This window comes from Colletotrichum chrysophilum (genome assembly GCF_026319265.1).
Source record: "Colletotrichum chrysophilum strain AFK26 chromosome Unknown scaffold_153, whole genome shotgun sequence".
Lineage (NCBI taxonomy): Eukaryota > Fungi > Ascomycota > Sordariomycetes > Glomerellales > Glomerellaceae > Colletotrichum > Colletotrichum chrysophilum.
In genome coordinates, this window is record NW_026517440.1 from 25,032 (window position 1) to 44,775 (window position 19,744).

The 19,744-nt window shown below is 55.5% G+C and overlaps 6 protein-coding genes and 1 non-coding gene across 7 annotated transcripts; 3 read left to right on the forward strand and 4 right to left on the reverse strand.

The window, feature by feature from the left end:
- Positions 1-548: 548 nt before the first annotated feature.
- On the reverse strand, positions 549-1,369 carry COL26b_011831 (uncharacterized protein; the record flags this gene model as incomplete). The annotated part of the gene is made up of 3 exons (XM_053184486.1): positions 549-723; positions 782-1,053; positions 1,109-1,369. 3 exons carry the CDS (start codon positions 1,367-1,369, stop codon positions 549-551), a joined length of 708 nt encoding a protein of 235 aa, XP_053031554.1.
- A 4,962-nt stretch (positions 1,370-6,331) lies between these two features.
- MTS2 (26S protease regulatory subunit) lies at positions 6,332-7,835 on the forward strand (the record flags this gene model as incomplete). Its single annotated transcript, XM_053184487.1, has 3 exons — positions 6,332-6,394; positions 6,475-7,281; positions 7,329-7,835. 3 exons carry the CDS (start codon positions 6,332-6,334, stop codon positions 7,833-7,835), a joined length of 1,377 nt encoding a protein of 458 aa, XP_053031555.1.
- Positions 7,836-8,948: 1,113 nt separating this feature from the next.
- Positions 8,949-10,142, reverse strand: COL26b_011833 (uncharacterized protein; the record flags this gene model as incomplete). The annotated part of the gene is made up of 1 exon (XM_053184488.1): positions 8,949-10,142. One exon carries the CDS (start codon positions 10,140-10,142, stop codon positions 8,949-8,951), a length of 1,194 nt encoding a protein of 397 aa, XP_053031556.1.
- Positions 10,143-11,195: 1,053 nt separating this feature from the next.
- COL26b_011834 lies at positions 11,196-11,300 on the forward strand. The gene has a single exon. It is a non-coding gene; the product is annotated as a tRNA-Met (tRNA).
- A 736-nt stretch (positions 11,301-12,036) lies between these two features.
- COL26b_011835 (uncharacterized protein) lies at positions 12,037-13,795 on the reverse strand (the record flags this gene model as incomplete). The annotated part of the gene is made up of 4 exons (XM_053184489.1): positions 12,037-12,638; positions 12,685-12,958; positions 13,005-13,499; positions 13,613-13,795. The coding sequence occupies 4 exons, from the start codon at positions 13,793-13,795 to the stop codon at positions 12,037-12,039; spliced, it is 1,554 nt and encodes a 517-aa protein (XP_053031557.1).
- A 1,376-nt stretch (positions 13,796-15,171) lies between these two features.
- On the forward strand, positions 15,172-15,739 carry COL26b_011836 (uncharacterized protein; the record flags this gene model as incomplete). Its single annotated transcript, XM_053184490.1, has 2 exons — positions 15,172-15,339; positions 15,392-15,739. The coding sequence occupies 2 exons, from the start codon at positions 15,172-15,174 to the stop codon at positions 15,737-15,739; spliced, it is 516 nt and encodes a 171-aa protein (XP_053031558.1).
- Positions 15,740-16,339: 600 nt separating this feature from the next.
- On the reverse strand, positions 16,340-18,194 carry COL26b_011837 (uncharacterized protein; the record flags this gene model as incomplete). Its single annotated transcript, XM_053184491.1, has 2 exons — positions 16,340-18,043; positions 18,111-18,194. The coding sequence occupies 2 exons, from the start codon at positions 18,192-18,194 to the stop codon at positions 16,340-16,342; spliced, it is 1,788 nt and encodes a 595-aa protein (XP_053031559.1).
- Positions 18,195-19,744: the final 1,550 nt, after the last annotated feature.

A 19,744-nucleotide genomic window follows, 5' to 3' on the forward strand; every position in this document is an offset into this window, starting at 1 on the left:
CTTGAAATTTCGCGAAGCGAGAAACTAAAAGCCGACTGTAAGAGTGTCCCCATGCGGTTCCAATTGTAAACTCCCTCGTCCTTAAACGCCATGTCCGTGATGCAGGTAAGAAACAAAAGTCTCTGATGACTTTTAGCCAATGTCTGATGGAGGGAGAGTGCTCCGGCCGTTGGCCTAATTCCCGCCTAACCCCCGGGGCCGCCCTTCGAAACGCATGCCACGGAAGCTGCGTGTTTGTCGTGCCGCCATGAGGTTTGGGAAGACACAAAGTCCGGCAGCCTCGTAAAAAAAGAATATGTATGCCGAGTCCATGCGTTGCGGCACAGTCCTCTCCCCTCTTGTGCGTGAAAAAAAGCAAGATCCGGCCCCTTCCCCGTCCGCTCACCAGCCATGTTCGATGCCCGACCCGCCCTGATTCTATAATGTTTAACGTGACTCCCTATTCGATGCGATTCCCTCTCTCTCCCTCATGGTCCATTCTCTTTCATGGTGATGCATCCCCTTCTGTACCGTTGTAAAGTGATGTCGCTGTTTTCGGACCACGGGGATCATTGCTCGCCGAGGAGCCGAGCCGTGATATCGCCCATATACGCCTCCTCCAGCTCGTAGTCCTCCCCGCCGTTGCGATCGATACCCACGAAGACGAAGGCCTCGACGACGGCGTCGACTTCGAAGCCCATGTTTACGAAGCGGTCCACGAGGTCCTTGTTGTAGCCCATGTAACTGTGTTTTCCACCATCAGTCGGATATTCCCCTCTGTTCAAACATCAAGCAAACCCACCTTTGGGAGTCATCGCCCTTGGTTATGGCCGCCTCCTGGCGGTACTTTGTCGTGTCAAAGTCCTTCGAGGGCGCGCCTGCGTGCAGGACGGCCCACTCGTGCGCCTTCTTCGCGAAGGCCTCGGGGTTCTCGAGCATCATCTTGGCGACCTCGGCGTCTTGCGGATCTTTGGGGTTCGGGAACTCGAGGAGCATGCGGAGGGAGAGGAGGGCTGTCTTGATCGTCTGGACGGGGGACCAGCCGGAGCCGAGGGTGTCGAGGCAGATGGCGCCCTGGTGGAGGATTTTGTTAGCTGATGGCACGAAGGGGAGGGGAGGGAAGACCCACGGTCTGGGAGCTGACGTTGGGGTGCCAGATCTTGGTGTCGAACTTGATGATGGGTGACTTGAATGGGTAGCTGTCTGGGATCTTGATGTCGACTGTGTACTGGCCGCCGGCGTAGGGGGTGTCGGGGGGCGCGGGGAAGGTGCCCTTCAGGTGCAACAGGTTGTTCTCCTGAATCGGCTGGGCGAAGACGCCAGAGTTGTCCTGATCGCTCCTGATGTCGTTCAGCTCCTTGAGGATTCGCCTCTCCTTTGGGCTCGACATGGTGGGTGGCTTGGTTGTCTGATGATGGAATGGTATATTTGAACTGCTGTTGCTATTGTTGATGCTGTCTCTCACACCTGTCGTCGTGCTAGGTGTCTTCCCTTGAAGATTCTTCGTGGGGATACGCAGTTGAAAGGTGGTGAGGTCAAGTGAGGCGCACTGAAGTGTTTGGGTCTGGTCGTTCTGCAAAGCGGGAGGGTGGAAAGATGGAAGGCGGACGTGCCCCTCAGAAAGATGATGCTGGAATGGTCCGTGCGAACCGGCACTAACATTAGCGCCCTTGCACCCGCTGGAGGGGAACCTGGAACGGGTCTGTGGGGTTCGGAGGGGTTCTGGAGCATATGTCACTGGTGCTGTCATGTTTGAACGTCTTATTGCAGCCAATTATTACCTAACTTATGTACTGCACAGAGCTGAGTACTGATGACTGATGGTGATTGGGCTGCTATATTTAACGAATCAGTGAAGATTGACATGTCAAATGAGAGGACTTTTCTGCCTTGTCCTGTTAGATGAAGAATGCCAAATGATCCATATGATAAGGTAGACAAAAGTAGTAACAATAAAGACCACAGGGACAAAGGGACAAGGGAAATGACAGATAACAAACACAACAGGAATGAACTGAGAAAAAGAGCTAAAATTTCTCTGAGATATCTATGCCAAGTAACTGATTTAGGAACCTTGAAGTACTACCACAGCAAGTGGCAAGACCAAATTTCGAGTGGTAAGATGGGTATTTCCTCAATGTACAACGTCCCCAACGTCCCCACGGCCCCAATCATTCGAACTTTCCATTGACAGAATTTCTTTCTTTGATCCAGCTGTGATGTCGTGGATATTGAAGGATACCCGTCTATGTGTCTGCTGCTAGAGTTTGAATCTCGCGTTGGACATGTACAGAATTGAGGTCGGCCCGGATAATGCCCCTTCACCTGTTCTTGTTTTATGGTCAAGATGCTTCACTATTTCCTTAATGAGCTTCCTGCATTTATGGCTTTCCTTAATTCTAACTTTGGTCCAATTGCCGATTGCCCCAGGGTTGTGTGGCCAAATATTGACGGTTGAGGCTGTCGGAGACCGTGTATGGGCCGAAAATTCAAACCCACCATTGTGGTCTGCTGCGAAGTTTGAGCCCCATGACCCGGGTGGCTTGTTATTCAATATTTAAGCAGCCGTGATGGGTCACTTTCGACACCCCTCAAGTTCATTCAACATTATCCTCTAGCATCATCATCGCCAACATGTCTCGGTCAGCAACTCATACCGTGAAGGGTGAAGGCCGCAGTCCTCCTCCCTCAAATCATCGTACAAACTGGGGCATCCTAGATGCCTACATCAAAGAGCAAACAGAGAGCCCTTTCGAATGGAAAGTCTCGTCTTACCACGTCGCTCCGGGCTACCAGAACCGACTACTGGCCTCACCTTGGCGTCTCTTAATCATATCCATGTTGGTTGACCCGCATCAGCAAAAGGCCGACGGCACTTTCAAATCGTGGGACGAAGAGGAGCATGCAGTGCCAGACTCCTTAGTACGACAGCCTCTGAATAGTCCCACGGACGAGCCTGACCAGAAATGGGGCCGCCGATATGTGTTCACAGACGTAGCACCCCATTACTCTTATGACCTGGCTTGCGTTGGCAGCCTGGAATGCGTTGGCAATTGGCTTATAGCTGCCCACGTATGGGGAGAGAGCCGAGACTGGGTAGATAGCGTTGACATCAGACGCCTGGCAGCCTTCTCCCCAATCATACGGTAAGCCACTCCCGTCCGCATCTCTAATCCGACACGTAGGGAACTCAACTGACCTTAACCCCAGGCACGATGTTCACCACCGGGTCGAAGAAAAGGGCCCAGACAGCCTCATCCTTTATCACTGGGACCTGGTCTACCAAAAGAAGGTATCTAAAGATGGCAAGTCGTGTGAGGTGGTCGATGAGCCAGTTGATGACGAAGATTACGGGGCCTTTGTGACGGGGACATTGACGGGAAACCTTGCATCAATGCACCAAAACCTCACCCAGTTGAGGGGTAAGGAATCCCAGGTTCTTAATGAGAAGCGACAGCGGCCGGGTTCGTGTCCGTGTGCGAGAGACTCGTCATATGTGATAGCTGACGAGGCTCCTGTCAATGAGTCTTCTGAGGATGAGTACATGAAAGAGTTTTTTGAAGACGAGGCCGTCGTGGTAGAGAAGCTTGAAAGCCAGCCTAAGGCTAGAGGTGGAACCTGTACAGTAATGTAGCCGACAACCTTGTGGATTTATTACTTCAATCTATCAGCTTTGATAATACGAGACTTCTTCTTGCAACTTAAAGAGAACTTCAGCGAGTAGATGTAATAGTTTTCAGAGGCATGACCCAATATCAACGAGAATGGAGTGGTAACGTATGAAGGGGCTGTAGAACCGGATTCGCCCAGCAATCGTAGCATAAGGCACGAATCTGTAAGAAAGTAGCAAACATTTTTTTAAGATTATTCATTGGATCTACGAGACTTTGCTAATGGTCTTGCGATTCCTTTGCCAGCCCTTCAAGAAGCGCTTTTACGCGTACTACATACCTCGTAGCATAATCGAAGCCTTGATAAATCCCACCAACATCAGCCTTGCGAAGCCACCACAAGAGTTCATCGTTGTACATGACTGGCTAATATCTCAGAGTGACCCCAATCGCAAACGTGAAATTTGGAACATCTCCCTCGACGCTCCTCTAAGACCGTGTTTAAACGGGACCGACAGCTTCGACATGTCCCACTGCTTCCCTTTTAGAAGGGATTTGACCTTGAAACACAGCCCCAGCATGCACTTCAGCTTCTCTTTCAGATAGCTTTTGGGCGGTTGAACTAGGCTTTTGCCTTCCGCCGCTATCCAGAATGTCGCAGAACGCGTTAATGTACGTTCTGAGTTGATCGGAGAAAATTCTAGGCTCTGTGCCGACCCATTCCCTCTTCGCCGCGTAAGACTTTTGTTTTGTATGTAGGAGATCAACTAACGTGATTGAATGTCCGGCCGATATGCGCCGAAGTTCGTACATCTTGTACCAATCCTGACAATGTTTGGTACCTGAGTGGGAGTCAAGCAACCTTCATGAAACTTTTGGCTGGAAATGTCAGTCAACCGTTTTTACTGTTAGAACTTGCCGTTTCTTACCTAATACAATGCAAAGACGCTATGAGTTCCCCTATATCCACGGTTTCTAGCCACTCCTTGCTCTCCCTCCAGAGATAAGCAACAACTAGCCATTTCCCGTCGCTTTCGTGAGATTGGCAGGAGGCCGGTGGTGAAAATAGAAACCGGCGGCCCCATCTCTGATGTCGCTTGCCATAGGGAGCAATATCAGTAGGGCGTTGGAGGGCTGCTTTGTTTTGCGGGGCGGGATGCTCGGCCCACGACTGAAGGCTTATATCATGCATAATCTGATGTGGAAGGTCCATCAGCATGAATCTGAGAAGCAGACACCACGGCGAGTTCTCCTGCTTGGATGGGTGATCGAAGCCTGGGACCACATGGTTGGAGGAAATCATCCACTGGAAGGGGGTGTCTTTGTCATGACTGTGGGGGGACTTCTCTGCAGTTGGATGCCGGACGTTCCACCACGGGCGCTGCTTAATCGGAGGGGGTTGGCCCTCCCATTGTGCGGTTCGATAGCCTTGACGAGACATGGTGTTGTGAATAACGAGGACCAGTGCAATGTGAAAAGTGAGAAGAAGTAAGGTGTGATACACAGGCGGTCTTTTATTCTCAACTAATTTGAAGTTCTGGCTAAAGGGGTGCTGGATATCATTCGAGATTTGAAAGTATTACGGTCAGCTCACGAAGCCTTGTTTACCGCGTGACTCTTGTGGATCTTTCTTCCGTTACCTTGAGGGAAAGGAAATGCTTCATTTGTCCACCCCTTCGACGTCACGCGAGCTCATCGACGCTCCAGTGACGAGGCTCCGGGAGTTGAGGCGCAAAACGATTCGCTGGATTAGTTGCCAGATGCAAGAATGCTGAACCTCGATGGCAAGCTCGGAGTTACCGAAAGGTTCAGAACCGGGCAGGCCGGCTTGGATGGCGGATAACAGCGTCAGATGGGTTGTTGCAGGTGATGTACAAGGCGTGCATAGGCTTTTTGGAGTAAATAGCGTACCGTCACGATTCTGCGTAGATATCAGAGAGGAGATAAGATTGAGGTAGGCAAGGAAGAGGTAAGCAAAAGGAGAAGTAGGTAGGTAGCGAAGTAAGTAGATAGTGAGGTAGATAAAGGGAAGGGCAGGTAGCAGGAGGAAGTAAATATAGAGGAGATCATAACAGACGATGACGGACGACAAGAGTAAGGACAACAAGAGCGACAAGGACAGCGACGAAGACGACGACGGACGACGATGATGGACGACAAGAGCAAGGACAATGGGGACAGAAAGAATGATGAGGACGAGTCACAACAGTCAGCAGCTTATAGATCTGTTGAATAACCACCACAGGGTGTAAGAATTGCGATAAATGGGCAGGTCTACGCAGTAGAGTAAGCCTCTTTCAGCTTCCGCGTTCTAGGTGCCGGCCGCCATAAAGTGGAGAAGCCGGCGCCGAGGGACGGAGCATCGGGTCGCACCTGCCTCTTACCTTGGAGATGACTAATCAGTATGACGGAGCACGTGACTTTGGAGCGTTCTTTCCGGAAGAGGAATAGCCCGAGGGAGGGAAGCTGCGCGTTCCTCTGGCGCCTGCCGTAGAGGGTCTGTGCTCAAGGAAGGTACGAGGCAGGTACGGCCACCAACGTGCTTACCTACGCAAGACGCAAGCAGTAGCAGCCTCGCACCTCGTCGACCTCTACCCTGGCCTGGTCGCTCGCGTCCACCCAACTTCATCATCATCACAAGCTCCCACCACCACCACCACGCCGTCCAATTTTTGCGTTTATTCACACACGACACACACAAACCAGCTACAGAGACGACGGACGACGGCTAGAGAGACGCCATGGGACAGAACCAGAGTGGAATGGGCGGGGGAGGCGACGGCAAGGACGACAAGGACAAGAAGGTACGCAGACGCAGCTAACCCATCGAACTGATCTCAAACAACCCTCTTAAAGCATCCATATCTAACTGACATCTCTACAGAAGGAGAAGCCCAAGTACGAGCCTCCCCCACGCCCTACCACCAGAGTCGGCCGCAAGAAGAGAAAGGCTGCCGGCACCAGCGCTGCAGCCAAGCTCCCGGCCGTCTTCCCTACGAGCAGATGCAAGCTCCGCTTGCTGCGAATGCAACGAATCCACGACCATCTCATCCTCGAGGAGGAGTACGTCGAGAACCAGGAGCGCCTCCGCAAGGCCAAGGCTGCTAAGGAAGGAGCTGCCGTCGGCCCCGAAGGCGATGTCGACCGTCTCGCCGATGAGCGTGGTCGGGTCGATGACATGCGTGGTAGCCCAATGGGTGTCGGCACGCTCGAGGAGATGATTGATGACGATCACGCCATCGTGAGCAGTACTACTGGTCCCGAGTACTATGTTAGCATCATGAGCTTCGTCGACAAGGATCTGCTCGAGCCTGGTGCCAGTGTGCTGCTTCACCATAAGAGCGTCAGCATCGTTGGTGTCTTGACCGACGACGCCGACCCTCTCGTCAGTGTCATGAAGCTGGACAAGGCACCCACAGAGTCATACGCCGACATTGGTGGTCTGGAGACACAGATCCAGGAAGTCAGAGAGTCGGTCGAGTTGCCCTTGCTCCACCCCGAGCTCTACGAGGAGATGGGTATCAAGCCGCCCAAGGGTGTCATTCTCTACGGTGCTCCCGGTACCGGAAAGACGCTGCTCGCCAAGGCAGTTGCCAACCAGACTTCGGCCACCTTCCTGCGTATAGTCGGAAGTGAGCTTATCCAGAAGTATCTCGGTGACGGTCCCCGTCTCGTTCGCCAACTCTTCCAGGTATGCACAATCACTCTCTGCTACTGTCATATTACTAACATCACTAGGTTGCCGGCGAGAACGCCCCCTCCATCGTCTTCATTGACGAGATCGATGCTATTGGCACGAAGCGTTACGACTCGACATCCGGAGGTGAGCGTGAAGTCCAGAGAACCATGCTGGAGCTTCTGAACCAGCTCGACGGTTTCGACGACCGTGGTGACGTCAAGGTCATCATGGCTACCAACAAGATCGAGACGCTCGACCCTGCCCTGATCCGTCCCGGACGTATCGACCGAAAGATTCTCTTCGAGAACCCCGACCAGAACACCAAGCGCAAGATTTTCACGCTGCACACCTCCAAGATGTCGCTCAACGATGACGTCGACCTCGAGGAGTTTATCTCGCAGAAGGACGATCTCTCCGGTGCCGACATCAAGGCCATTTGCTCCGAGGCCGGTCTGCTCGCCCTGCGCGAGCGCCGTATGCGTGTGCAGATGGCGGACTTCCGGTCTGCCAGGGAGAGAGTCCTGCGCACTAAGCAGGAGAGCGAGCCCGAGGGCTTGTACTTGTAAGAGTTTCACGTGTATGACTGGCATAGATAGAGACGGACGAGGACGAGGGCGGACGAAGCCGGACGACGGCGGAGACAGACAGCTACGATAGAGATAATAGCAAGCAAGTCTGATGACAGCCCGCATCGTGCATGACAGTGATGCAGGCGTGACCTTTTGAAAGGGTATAAAAGCAACCAGCTTTGGAAGGACTGAGAGGGAACCGAGAGTCCTGCGAACTAAGCAGGAATCTGAGCCGTTTCAAGCTTACACCAGTCCCTTACAATGCTCATGGGAAACCCAATGAAAACTATACCGTCCTTCGAACTCTGGTGTAGATGCACTCACGAGATGACAGGGACAGATACAAACACAAGCCTCCCGGCCCACTTTCCTGCTTTCAGCACGAACCTCCCAAGGCCACGACTATTCACTCTCATAGACATGTCGGAAGGGCTCTCTGCCTTCCAGTACAGAGAAGGATGGCCACAGCAGCTAGAGTCCGTCGGTGGCCAAGGAGATGACAAGCAGCAGTCCGGTCACCGAGGACGAAAAGGGACGCGGACAAGCTGTCACTGTCTTTGCTTGCAGAGCAACAACTCCGTCCAATCACCAAGCAGGTCTATAATAAGAACGAATAATGCCAACCACAACCGGCCATTCAACTACCAGCCAAACCACCTTCACCAAAACGCTTGCATACTTCCGAACCGCCCCCCAAACCATCACTTACTAATACCCCTCAACCCCAAAAACTCACCACGGGTCTAGACCGGGCAGAATTGACCCTGGACCCGCATCCAGAGCTTGCACAATCCCCGGTCTCGGCAACGTTGGCCACGCGGAAAGAGACGAACTCTAACTTCGCCCCACGGCAAAACGCATGATTTGGGGATATGGGTGCTTACCGAGAGGGTGAGCTGCGGCTGTTTCGGCTCAGGGATGGGCCCTGGGGGACGAAGGCGAATGTTTGGGTTTCCCCCGCTCATGCGGAAGATGGGAATCTTGAAATTGCGAATTTGATGGAATTTGGTATTGCCGCTATGGAAAGGTACAGTCTAACACCCCGTCCCGAATGAAACGAACTCCTTTTTGCCCAGAATGAAGATATTCACGGATTAGACTTTTTGTTCATCACTGCACCAGCCTTCGCAACCTGTCTTTGTCGTACACTGGCACCGGCACCGGCGGAGGCGGCGGTGGCGGCGGTGGCAGCTGTGGTAGCGGCGGCAGCGGCGCCTCCGTCACGCCCTCCTCGCTCCCGTACCGCCACGCCGACGCCACGGACGGCGTGTACGCCGGCGCGGGCGTGTCGTCCTCCACGTCGGGCGGCGGGCTCGCGTACCCCTGCGGCACCTCCCCGTCGCCAGGCGGACCCAGCAGCGCCACCTCCCGCGCAATGTCCGCGTCCATCACGGCAGAGTAGTACCCGTCCATGGCCATGAGCGCGTGCCACAGCGGCTGCGAGCCCTCGGGCCACTCGGCCTGGCAGGCGAGGATCTTCTTGGCCGAGGTGCGGCGGTCCTGGTACGCGACGGCGTTGCAGTCTTGCCGCGCGAGGATGATGGTCCCCTCGACCTGGACGCCGGCCCAGAAGCCGCGGGACTTGATGTAGGAGAACATGGGCCGGGAGGTCTTGGAGAGGGCGGCCTCGACGGCGCCGCCGGTGCCGAGGGGCCCGATGGCGACGGAGGACTCTGCGCCGAGGGAGACGCGCGGGTGGGTAAAGGCGGCGACTTGGGCTGCGGTGGAGAGGACGAGGACGCAGTCGTAGATGTCGAGGCCGATCATGAAGCCGGCGCCGAGGGTGGAGATGACGAAGGAGGAGGGCGGGGACCAGGAGCCGTCGGGGCGGCGGGCGACGACGAGGCCGGAGCCGGCGGAGAGGGAGCCCATGTAGGCGCCGGCGCGGAGGGTGTTGAAGATGGCGAGGCCGGCGCAGGAGGCGAGGATCTTGGGGGGGATGGAGACGAGGGACTTTGTAGAGAGGCCGAGGGGGTGGAGGGGCTGGCCGCCGCGGGCGGACGGGGGCGGGGAGGGGTCGTCGGTGAAGGCGTGCAGGATGCGGGCGGCTTTGGCGCACTCGTTGGGCATGGTGGAGGGCATGAAGCCCTCGGCGCCGAGGAGGTGGGCGGCGCGGTTGATGGGGTGGCCGAGGGTTGTGGTGACGCGGTGGACGTGGTGGGAGACGCCGCGGCCGGGGGGTTTTGGGTAGGAGGAGGAGCGGTGGAAGGGGTTCTTGAGGCGGCGGCGGAGGGTGGATGTGCGGGAGGTGTAGGAGGGCGCCGGGCCTATTGATCGGAGGTCGTCTTCTTGGTAGGAAGGCATTTTGAAGGTATCATGAGGTGGATGATGGGTGTGGAGAGAGGAGAGGAGGGCAGAGGGGGAAGAGGCGAGGTGAGGCTTGAGGGTGATGATATACGTTTTGGTCTACGGACTACGGGCGGTGCTATGGGAGGGAGTTTGGACAGTCTTGGAGCGTCATCATGGATGTGGCCTGCGGAGGGGAGGGACGAGAGGCCTGGGTCGGAGTCAAGAGGGCGTCGAAGCGAAATCTGTGGGAAAGATGGTGTGCGGCGGCGAGGGGTCTAAGGTCTGGGTTCTGGGCGTTGCTGGGTCTGGCCTTACGAAGAAAACCGGGAAATACTCTGGTGGGTGATTCGTTTTTGAATTTCGTCCAATGGGGCGTGTGTCCGGGAAAAGACAATGCCCTCCCGTGCTCATTGCTCATAATCAACGAGGCGCATTTTGCGTACGGAGGCCTGGGCGCGGGGGCGACACTCGTGGAGGCGCACACGGGACGGAGCAGAGAAGGAGACTGGATGAGGGGCTGCGGGACAGGGGTTCATTAGGCTTGGAGCAGGCGCGCGAGATATCATCCCATGTTGCTGGTGGGTGCTGCGTGCAAGGTTTGTTTCATGTGGTAAGTGCGTAGGCGGCCCTCTGGGGTTCTAGCTCGAGGGGCTGGAGTAAGGTAAGGTGCGGGAAACAAAGGGAGAAGGGAAGGGTTCGTGGACGAGGAGGGGTGATGGCGGTGGTGGTGGCAGACGTTGTTGATGATGAAGAGCAGCATATAGTTTTGGGTGATGGGGGTCGGGGGTCCTGTCAAACGCGTAAGTGTCGTCGTGGGCCTTGCAGACAAAGTGATAAAGAGGATGCGGTGGTGCTGAGATTAAGGGCCCTTGGTGTTGTAAGTGAGGATCGAGGGTGTTGTCAGTGAGGTTCCATGTGGAAGGCGGTCGGGAGGATTCAAGGTGCGGGATGGAACCGCGGAGGGGGCCGAGTGGACGGGGTGGGGCGCCCGGGCGAACGAGACTTCTGATTGGTCAGCATGCGCTGTAAGAAACATAGTCCACAAACTTGGCGTTGTTCCTCAACCCAGTCTTCGTGGCTCAGTCGGTAGAGCGTTGGTCTCATATTATTCAATATGACTCTGTCACAGGTGGAGATATCCAAAGGTCGAGAGTTCGAGCCTCTCCGAGGACATTCTTTTGCTTTTTGACGCTTCTTACCGTCAATCACTTGCTATTCCTGCCGGTCGCACTGTGTTTTTTTCGTTTTTACTTAATACGCAGTCCAGTTGTTGGCCGGCGCACTCAAAGATCTGAGTGCACTCAGACAAGGTCCTCATTCATCGAGACACCACGACGACCCTGAAGGCTGCGTCTGCGCTCCTGCGCGAAATCTGGCATCAAGGCATCAACGATATAATTATTCGATGATCATAAGTCCAATGTATGTATAGTTATTTACACGAATGTGCGACAAAGCTCCAGCAATACACTAGGCTCCGGTGGTACAAGGCGTCCTATGTTTGGTGAATGGACCCAAGTAGGGGGCGGCACGTTGGCGTTTCTGATGTGACGATTGGTTCTCAACAAGTGTCGGAGGCGCGATATCTTCGGCGCTCGAGCCGATATCAGTTCACACTGGGCAGCAGCCCGGATCTGCCCCGGGACCACTCGAGGCCCATGCCCACATCGAACAGGCCGTGTCGCGCACGCTGCTTGCTGTGTTTTCTCGGGGTTTCCGAGTCAGCAGTTCTCTTGGCCCGCCCGGCATGCTCAAAGCGCGTCAACTCGTGGCGCTCGTTGATCTCTCGTCAACTGGGTTGGTCTTAGCCGCTGTCGATGTAAATGGTTCAAGGTGTTGTACATGAGCGTTTCCGGCCTTGTGAAGCCCGCAGCGAGCTCTGGACCGATCGGCTCAAGGCTATGGCTGTTCATGGTGGAGGCTCGCCCAGTCTGAATAGATCCATCTTGAACAATGGAGGCATGATGCTGGGCGACAGCGGCTTGGGTATTGTGTCTGGCGGCGGGTTAGGCTCGACTTGCCTGATGTCAACGCCGTCACGGACACACCGCAACGGCCATTGAATCCACTCTCTCCACGGCTCCTGGATCGCCTTGTCCAGGGCGGAAGCAACATTCACACCCCATCCATTGAGGTACCATAGCTTTCGCTCAAAGGCGTGAACCAATGCGGCGTAGTACATGAGGATAACGAGAGCCATGGGGTGGTTCTGGCTCATGAGTTCGAGGAAGGATTGGGGAAGCGAGACTGCCCATCGCCAGACGAGGCCGGATCGGTGGGACGGCGTTGAGACGGCGGCAAAGGTGAGCTTGAGGCCTTCGAGGGCGGATTGGCACATCGACGTATCTTCGGACGGAGCCATGCTTCGGGTAAGGTTGAGGAGGTCGTCGATCTTGGTGGCGTAGTTACCACCCACGGCCGGCTCGACGCCGCCCTGGTAAAGCCATCGTGCTAGTGGTCCGTTGGAGATGTAGCGATGAGCGAAAGGTAGTGTGAGAATACTCTTGATGCCTACGCCTGTTAGCTTCCCTTTGAAATCATACGGATGAAACCTTACCCTGCAGCAAGATGAAGGACTGAGCCACGTCCTTGGATGTGATGGGACCATGAGGGTGTGCTATTGAGTATGTGTTTAGAAGAAAGATGCAGATGGCGTGGAGGACGTAGGCGTCCGCGTTGTTTTCGCCAATATCGTTCAAGCCGGGAGAGAATTTGCTGAGGGCGATGTTTTGGTGCCGTGTGGAGATGGTTGTGTACTCGTCCCTCTTCTCAGGGTTGAGGTGTGAAAGGTGGATGGCCGAAACGGCGAGGATGCCGTGAAGGAGAAAGTCCTGCCCGAGTCAGCAGGCAAAGAAAAAGGTCATGATGTCGACTTACGTTGGCGAACGCAATCTGCGGCACAGTGGTTGTCCACAAGTGGATGAAGTCCGGATTCTCTGACAGAGTGTGTGCCGTATTAGACGTGAAGTGGTGAACCAGATGCATGTCAGTGAGCCAATCTGCCTGAGGAACCCCCTGAGAGTCCCCGGAGTCTCCTCGCGTCGATTCCGAAAAGGTCTCGCTCGCGTTCCCGTTCACTCCCTGATGGTTGAGCGCATCCATCTCGGCTGAGAACTCGGACAGGAGCCCCTGCATGGCAGCAAGCTTCTCCTTCAACGACGATAGCTGAGGCGAGTTCCTGTCCCGCCGACTGGCCGGGCGACTGCTCGTTGAAGCCTCACCGACGCTGCCGGGGGTCGCAGTGCTAGCCGCCTCCGGGGCCGGCTTGGGCGACTCGGTGACTGCGGGAAGCTGCGGGGCAAAGGGGGTCAGGACCAGACTGCACTTGACATCGTGCCGGATGCAGTTCCGACACGGGCGGGCTTCGTCGCACTGAGAACCGTTAGCTCCCATTCGCAAGCAATTGGGCCATCTAGTGTCGGGACTTGGCATCCTTCGACCTTAGGTAGGACCCCGACTGACCCCGGTCCCACTCATGAACTGACCTTGACTCGGCGCTTCTTACACTGCTGGCAGCCGTTCCGCGACTTCTTGTGGCCGATGCGGGTGCCGCGCACGCCAGACGCCGTCTTCTGCTTCCCGCCGTTCGCGTTCCCATTTCCATTTTCGAGGCGGTTGACCTCCGCCTTGAGAGAGGGCGAGTCTGTCCCTGGGGAGTCGCCGTTCATGGCACTGGCATTTGGGCGTGGTGAGAGGGCTGGACGTTGGAGAGGATGAGGAACGAAGGTGTTCCTGGTCGATCCGCGAATGACGGAATGTTTGTGTGTCTCAAGGAATGTTTTGGCGCTTGGACTCTGAGGTGATCCAAGGTATCTGATCCCCAAGCTTGTGGCGTCTTCTCATACTGCCGGGCTGCATGGCATGCGCGAACAGCGCGAGGTGGTACTCAAATGGTGGTTGTGGGAGTAGTGGTAGTGCTGGTGGTGGAGAGGAAGAGCATCAGGACGAGGAGTGAAGTGGAGGTACGAGGTACCCGGGTCCTGCTGCGTTCCTAGTGTGGTGGTGTTCCAAGCTTGGTGTTACGGGTCGGGACCCATGTATGTGCCTTGCAGCATGCACGACAACAGCAGCAAGGTCGACCGAGCGCGATTCGTATCGTATCAGCCTTCAGATTGCTGAGCTTCTTTCAACCCCTCTCAACGGGCAAGGCGCGACATCAGAGAATGACGGAATTGCTTGACAGCCGTTGAAAAAGGGGAGGAGCAGAGGTAGGTTCACGACCATGTCACGGACCTGGGCGACCTTGCCGTTCCGGGCCGGCCGATACGAGCACGTGACTCCTTTGGGGAGAGAAGGAGGTGGGAGCCGTGAGAGATCTGGGAAGGACCGAAGGTACGCGGAAAGGTACGTCTTGCTGGAATGGGTAGTGGGTACCTTCCCTGAGATCCGCACGGGTGCAACTGGCCCAAGCTCCGGATCCAATCACAGCGGGAGGCAGGGTTGTGGCTGCTGCTCGCTGCTGCTGTCTGTGGTGTGGCTTTCGCACCACCTGCCGAGGTGAAAGTGGGCTGTGGAGTTGGAAGTGGCAGTGGAAAGTGCCTGCCCAAGCCAATTAAGCTGGGGGGAAACTGCAGGCACGAAGGAGCTAGATTGCGACCTGCAGACGCGCCAACACCGGCCAGACGCGACTTCCCGTCCACGTCCGTTCCTGCACCAAGCCCAGACGGAAGGAAGGAAGTCACCACAACGTCAGCACCGCACCTGCCCGCCTGCCAGAGACACTGAGGGACTGAGGGGGGCACTTTCCGTTTAGCTTCGTTTTCAGCCGCTGACTTGCACCTGCATCACCTCATCCCCCTCAGCACCTGCCTGCCTTCTGCAGTGTCTCCCTTCCCCGTCGTCCGTCGTCGTCGTCCCCCGTCGTCCCCCGACCCCTCTTCTGTCCTTGTCTTCTCTAGTGCCGTCCGTCATCCCTTGAGAACCAGTCGTCAATTGATAAATGACCAGACACCCGAATCCCGATCTACAAACCCCAGTCACATCTCCAACACCCCCTGACATCTCCACGAACTTGCATCAGAAGCCCCCCAGCTGCAATCCGAAAATGGCCACCCACTCCGACTACAACGACATTAAAACCACTGCCAAGGACAGTGCCGTCGGCGTCTACAATTATGGACAGCGCCAGATAAACCGTGTCGTCAGCTTCGACACCAGACAGAGAGCCTATTCCAACGTCTCCAACTTCGCTCAGGAGCGACCCCTCCTCTTCGTAAGCCCACCTGGCTTCCAATTGGATGACTTCGCTAATTCACTTTGTCCAGGCCTTCATCGTTGCCCAAGCCATCTTCTCCTCCCTGCCCATCATCGTCTTCTCGACCTTTGCCGTCTCCACCATCGTCTTCGCCCTTGGTGCTGCCGTCATCTTCGCTCTATTCTGGGTCGGCGTCGCCCTCCTTGTTCTCGTGCCCACGCTCTTCTTCACATGCTCCGTTGGCATCCTCGTTTGGACCTGGGCCGCTGGAAGTTACCTTCTTGCTAGATGGCTCTACGAGATGTCTCCCGTCAGTGCCAAGGGCGGCCTTGAGGTTGAAACGCCCAATGGCCAGAAGTTCGTTGTCGGTAAGGACGAGGACGGCTTCGAGGCTCATAAGGTCAAGGGACGGCCTTAGGCTTTCAGGAACAGGTGTGAGATCAAGGGAAGGTATGGCGTTAGGTTGCTGTTGTTTGGTATGGATACCCGGATTTGACTATGCCTATGTTTCGTTTTCAACGGATAGGCCGGATAGATTACATGTAATTGCTGCTGTTACAGTTATAGGCCGTCAGACACGACTACCAAGTCTCTGTTCAGGAGAATTGATTATTGTCCCAATGTCTTCCCTTTTATGGCCGTCGTTGCCGTCATGGTCGTATCGGCCATTACCGTGTTGGCCAACATCGTGTTGGCCAATATCGTCGGCTCTTTGGCCATTGTCATCATATTGGCCGTTGTCATCACATTGGCCGTTGTCATCGTAATGGCTATTGTCATCATATTGGCCATCGTCGTCTTGGCCAATGTGGTCGTCCTCTGTCGTCGTCCTCTGTCGTCATCCCTTGCCATCGTCTTTACTGTCGTCGCCATGACTCCTGCTCACCGCAGTCACCCTCAATCGAAGTGTAAGTTCAAACCTACCAAGTACACCAAAAGTTCAGCCATACTGATTCACAGAATTTAGCAGGTGGTCTATTCCACCCTATATTAGAGCGGTTCTATCTCAAACCACCACTTACGACGCTCGGCAAAGCCGACCAGCACCATCCGCCTCCCACATATCGCTCCCCACACACGTGGGACAGTAAAACATCGACTCGGGGTCATACACATTCTTGATACTCAAGAGCTTATCATAGTTCTCCCCGTAAAAGCTCGCCTTCCAGTCCGGATCAAGCGCGTCGCCCTCGTTCATGTACGATCCCGTCCCGGGCGCCAATGCCTTCATGGCCCCGATCTTGTTATAGGTGACGTCGTGGTGCACCTCATCCCACGTCTCGGCGCTGACGTCGTTGCTGAGGATGCGCGCGACGGATTGGTGCAGCACTGCCGTCCGCCACGCCGGGAGCACGGCTGACGACTTGTTGCTGCCGTCTTTCCAGACCTGCCCGCCGGAGACGAGGGAGATGACGTTGGTTACGAACTCACCCGGCGCGCCGGCTAAGACGTTGAGGAGTGAGCGGACGGCGGTGCGATTGCTCACAGCGGCGGTGTCAAGAAGGCGCGAGCCGGAGGCGGCCATGAGGCCGACGGGGTTGTCGTCTACGCTGGTGTTGCCGAAGAAGGACCAGTAGTCGGGGTAGCTGACGTAGCTTGAGTTGACGAAGAGCACGTCGCTGAAGTTGCTGATGCGGTCGAGGAGGAACTTGCCGGCCGCCTCGACTTCGTCTTGGGATTTGTTGAAGGCGTAGATGGAGTGGGAGTAGGCGGTCGTGAAGTTGTTGAACGAGGGCGCAGGGCCGTCGACCTGCCAGTGGGGGTACCCCGCAAAGCCCGCCTCGACGAGTTCCGGGATGGAGGTGTACAGCGTCGTCAGGGCGTCGAGGAAAGTGTCTCTTGACGCGCCGTCTTTCGCTGCGATCTGCAAGTTCTGAACAGTGGCCTTAAGTTGCGGGTACGCCTTGATCGTAGTCGACACCACAACCCCATACGTCCCCGGCCCTCCTCCACGGATGGCATAGAAGAGGTCCTGATTCTGGCACGCGTTCGCTGTGAGAAGTGTCCCGTTCGCAAGAACCACCTCCGCCTCAAGAACCTGGTCCGCGCCGAGGCCGAAGGTATGGCTCGCAGGCCCGTGGCCGCCGCCCTGCATCCACCCGCCGGTACTACAGACGGTCGAGCTCCCGCCGCCAACGACAACGACGTTGTTCTCGCGCGCGGCGACGTAACTCTCGCCCCACATGTACGCGCCGCCAAGCTTCATCGCGTTGCCCGTCCAAGGCGTCGCATCACACCCGGTCGAGGAGGTGTATGCCGGCTGGAAGTCGATGCCGTTGCGGAAGTAGCGGAGCCAAATCTCTAACCCCCCAAACCCGTCGCTGCGACCCAGGACGTCGTGGCCGGTGCTCTTTACCACGACGCGAAGGTAATTTTCTCGCGCGAATCGGAGTGCCGCGACGATGTCATCTGTGCTAGTGACGTTCACGGCGAAGGGCGGGTTGGTGCCCAGGGTGCAGGATCCCGTGGCCGTGGAGTTTGCGGCGGTTGAGGAGGGGGGCGGGCAGGTTATGTTCAGGGGGTAGTCGAGGCCGACGGGGTTGGCGGACTGCCAGCTTCCGGTGAACCAGTTCTGCTGCACGCTGGCGCAGGCGGAGGGGTTGTAGTCGGGGCCTGGGTAGCAGGAAATGGCGACGGGCTTTGTTGCGATGAGTTTGCCCGAGATGGAGGTGTTGAAGGCGTCCCATGTTGGGGCGGATGGCCAGCAGGCGTCTCCTGGTGCCTGGTATTGATAGTCGTGTTAGTGGGCAAGTTCGTGGTCAAGAGTTGGACTGGGATGGATTACTTACGCATTTACATGATGTGTTGGTCGCTGCCACCGCAGACGCGGCGTGAAGTGCTGCTAACACGGCAGAGAGTTTGTTGCGTAACATTGTCAATATGTTTCGAGAAATTGATCAACACTGAAGCAATGCCAAGGCAAACGAAACGAATTCAGTCTCTGGCATATCGCCAGGTATAAGTACTCCCCATCGCCCATCATGACATCTCGGTTTCTCTTCAATCGTCGGGGTTCACATGTGTGGCTCAGTTCATCATCATCGGTAGATTCTTCTTGCGCCCCCTTTTCTGCAAACCGAATGCGAGGCGCCGGTGCTACCGCAGTGGGGTCTCAATCTGCCTTCGCTTTAGGCTCAATTTGCGTAGGGCATGCGGAAGGTCTACGGGTACGATCTGGGTTACATCCAACCGTGGTCAGTCTGTTCTCTACTGTAGATCAGCAGGGTAGACTGCCACGACAGATGCGAGAGCGATGCCAAAGATGGCAAACAAAACGGAAGTAACAAGAAATACAACGGCAGCAAGGGCCATAAGAACAACAACAAGACCAAAAATTTTGACAAACACAATGGGGACGACAATGAGGACAAAGACGATGAAGACCTCAGCTCGGCCAGAACCTCCCCAGGAAACATCGAAATGCGACATAGAATCCAGCTCTTCGCGATCGGCATGGAGATCATCTCCCGCTGCCCACGGCGGCGAGGAGTCATACATCCCCCAATGCCTGCCGAAAGACCCGCCGCGACCGGGTTCAAGCCACCACACCCGGCGCCGAAACCGAAACCGAAGACGGGATCGGGCCGGCGATATTAATGACTCCGGGCCACCGTGTTTTCGGCGAATTCTTGCCGTTTGCGTTTGTTGGACTCGAGTTTTCTGGCGGACTTTACGGGCGATATCATCGCGAGGCCCGATTGCTGCTGATGTTCATCTTCCAATCTGGATCAAGGAAACATACCTACCTAGTAGTCTGAAGATTAGTCCCTCACCAAGTTTTCAAGCCAAGATGGGATTAGCGAAAGATTCATGTCCAAGTAGATACATCAAAACCAGATAAGTATGCTCTTCATATCTGACAGTAATCTACCATGGCCGCTTGGACCAAAATAAGCTCCAATCATCTGTTAACCAGCGCCGCAAACTTTGTACGGATTCGGGGAAAGCAGTCTTGTCTTCAACGTAATTTCGAAGCATATCATAAATGGCAATGAAAACCGTTTGAGCCTCCTTTCCAGCTTTGTACTGATTGTTGCGACTTGTCTTCTCCTTTGATGCGGGCTCTGTTTTCCCAAAAGCCAGAGCAATTGCCTCACGAATCAAGAGGTTTTCGTATGGTTCGCTATACCAATCTAAATCTCGTAACATAAGCTGCATGATTCCAGGAAATCGCCGAGGTTCTGATTCAAGGAGCGCAACGAGTGGTGCAGAGTTCGTTCTTTCTTTCTCTAGTCGGTAAGCTTTTCGATACGTTTCTGTATTGTACTCGAAGCAGACTTGGAGCGGAGTGCGACCGAGTCTGTTCACGGCGTTGATATCAGCGCCGTGGCGCAGTAGCACGCGGACGACCTCCCGAGGTGGTTCGCGGTAATACAGCTTACGCATCGCGACATAATGTAGCGGCGTGTTTCCGAGTATGTCC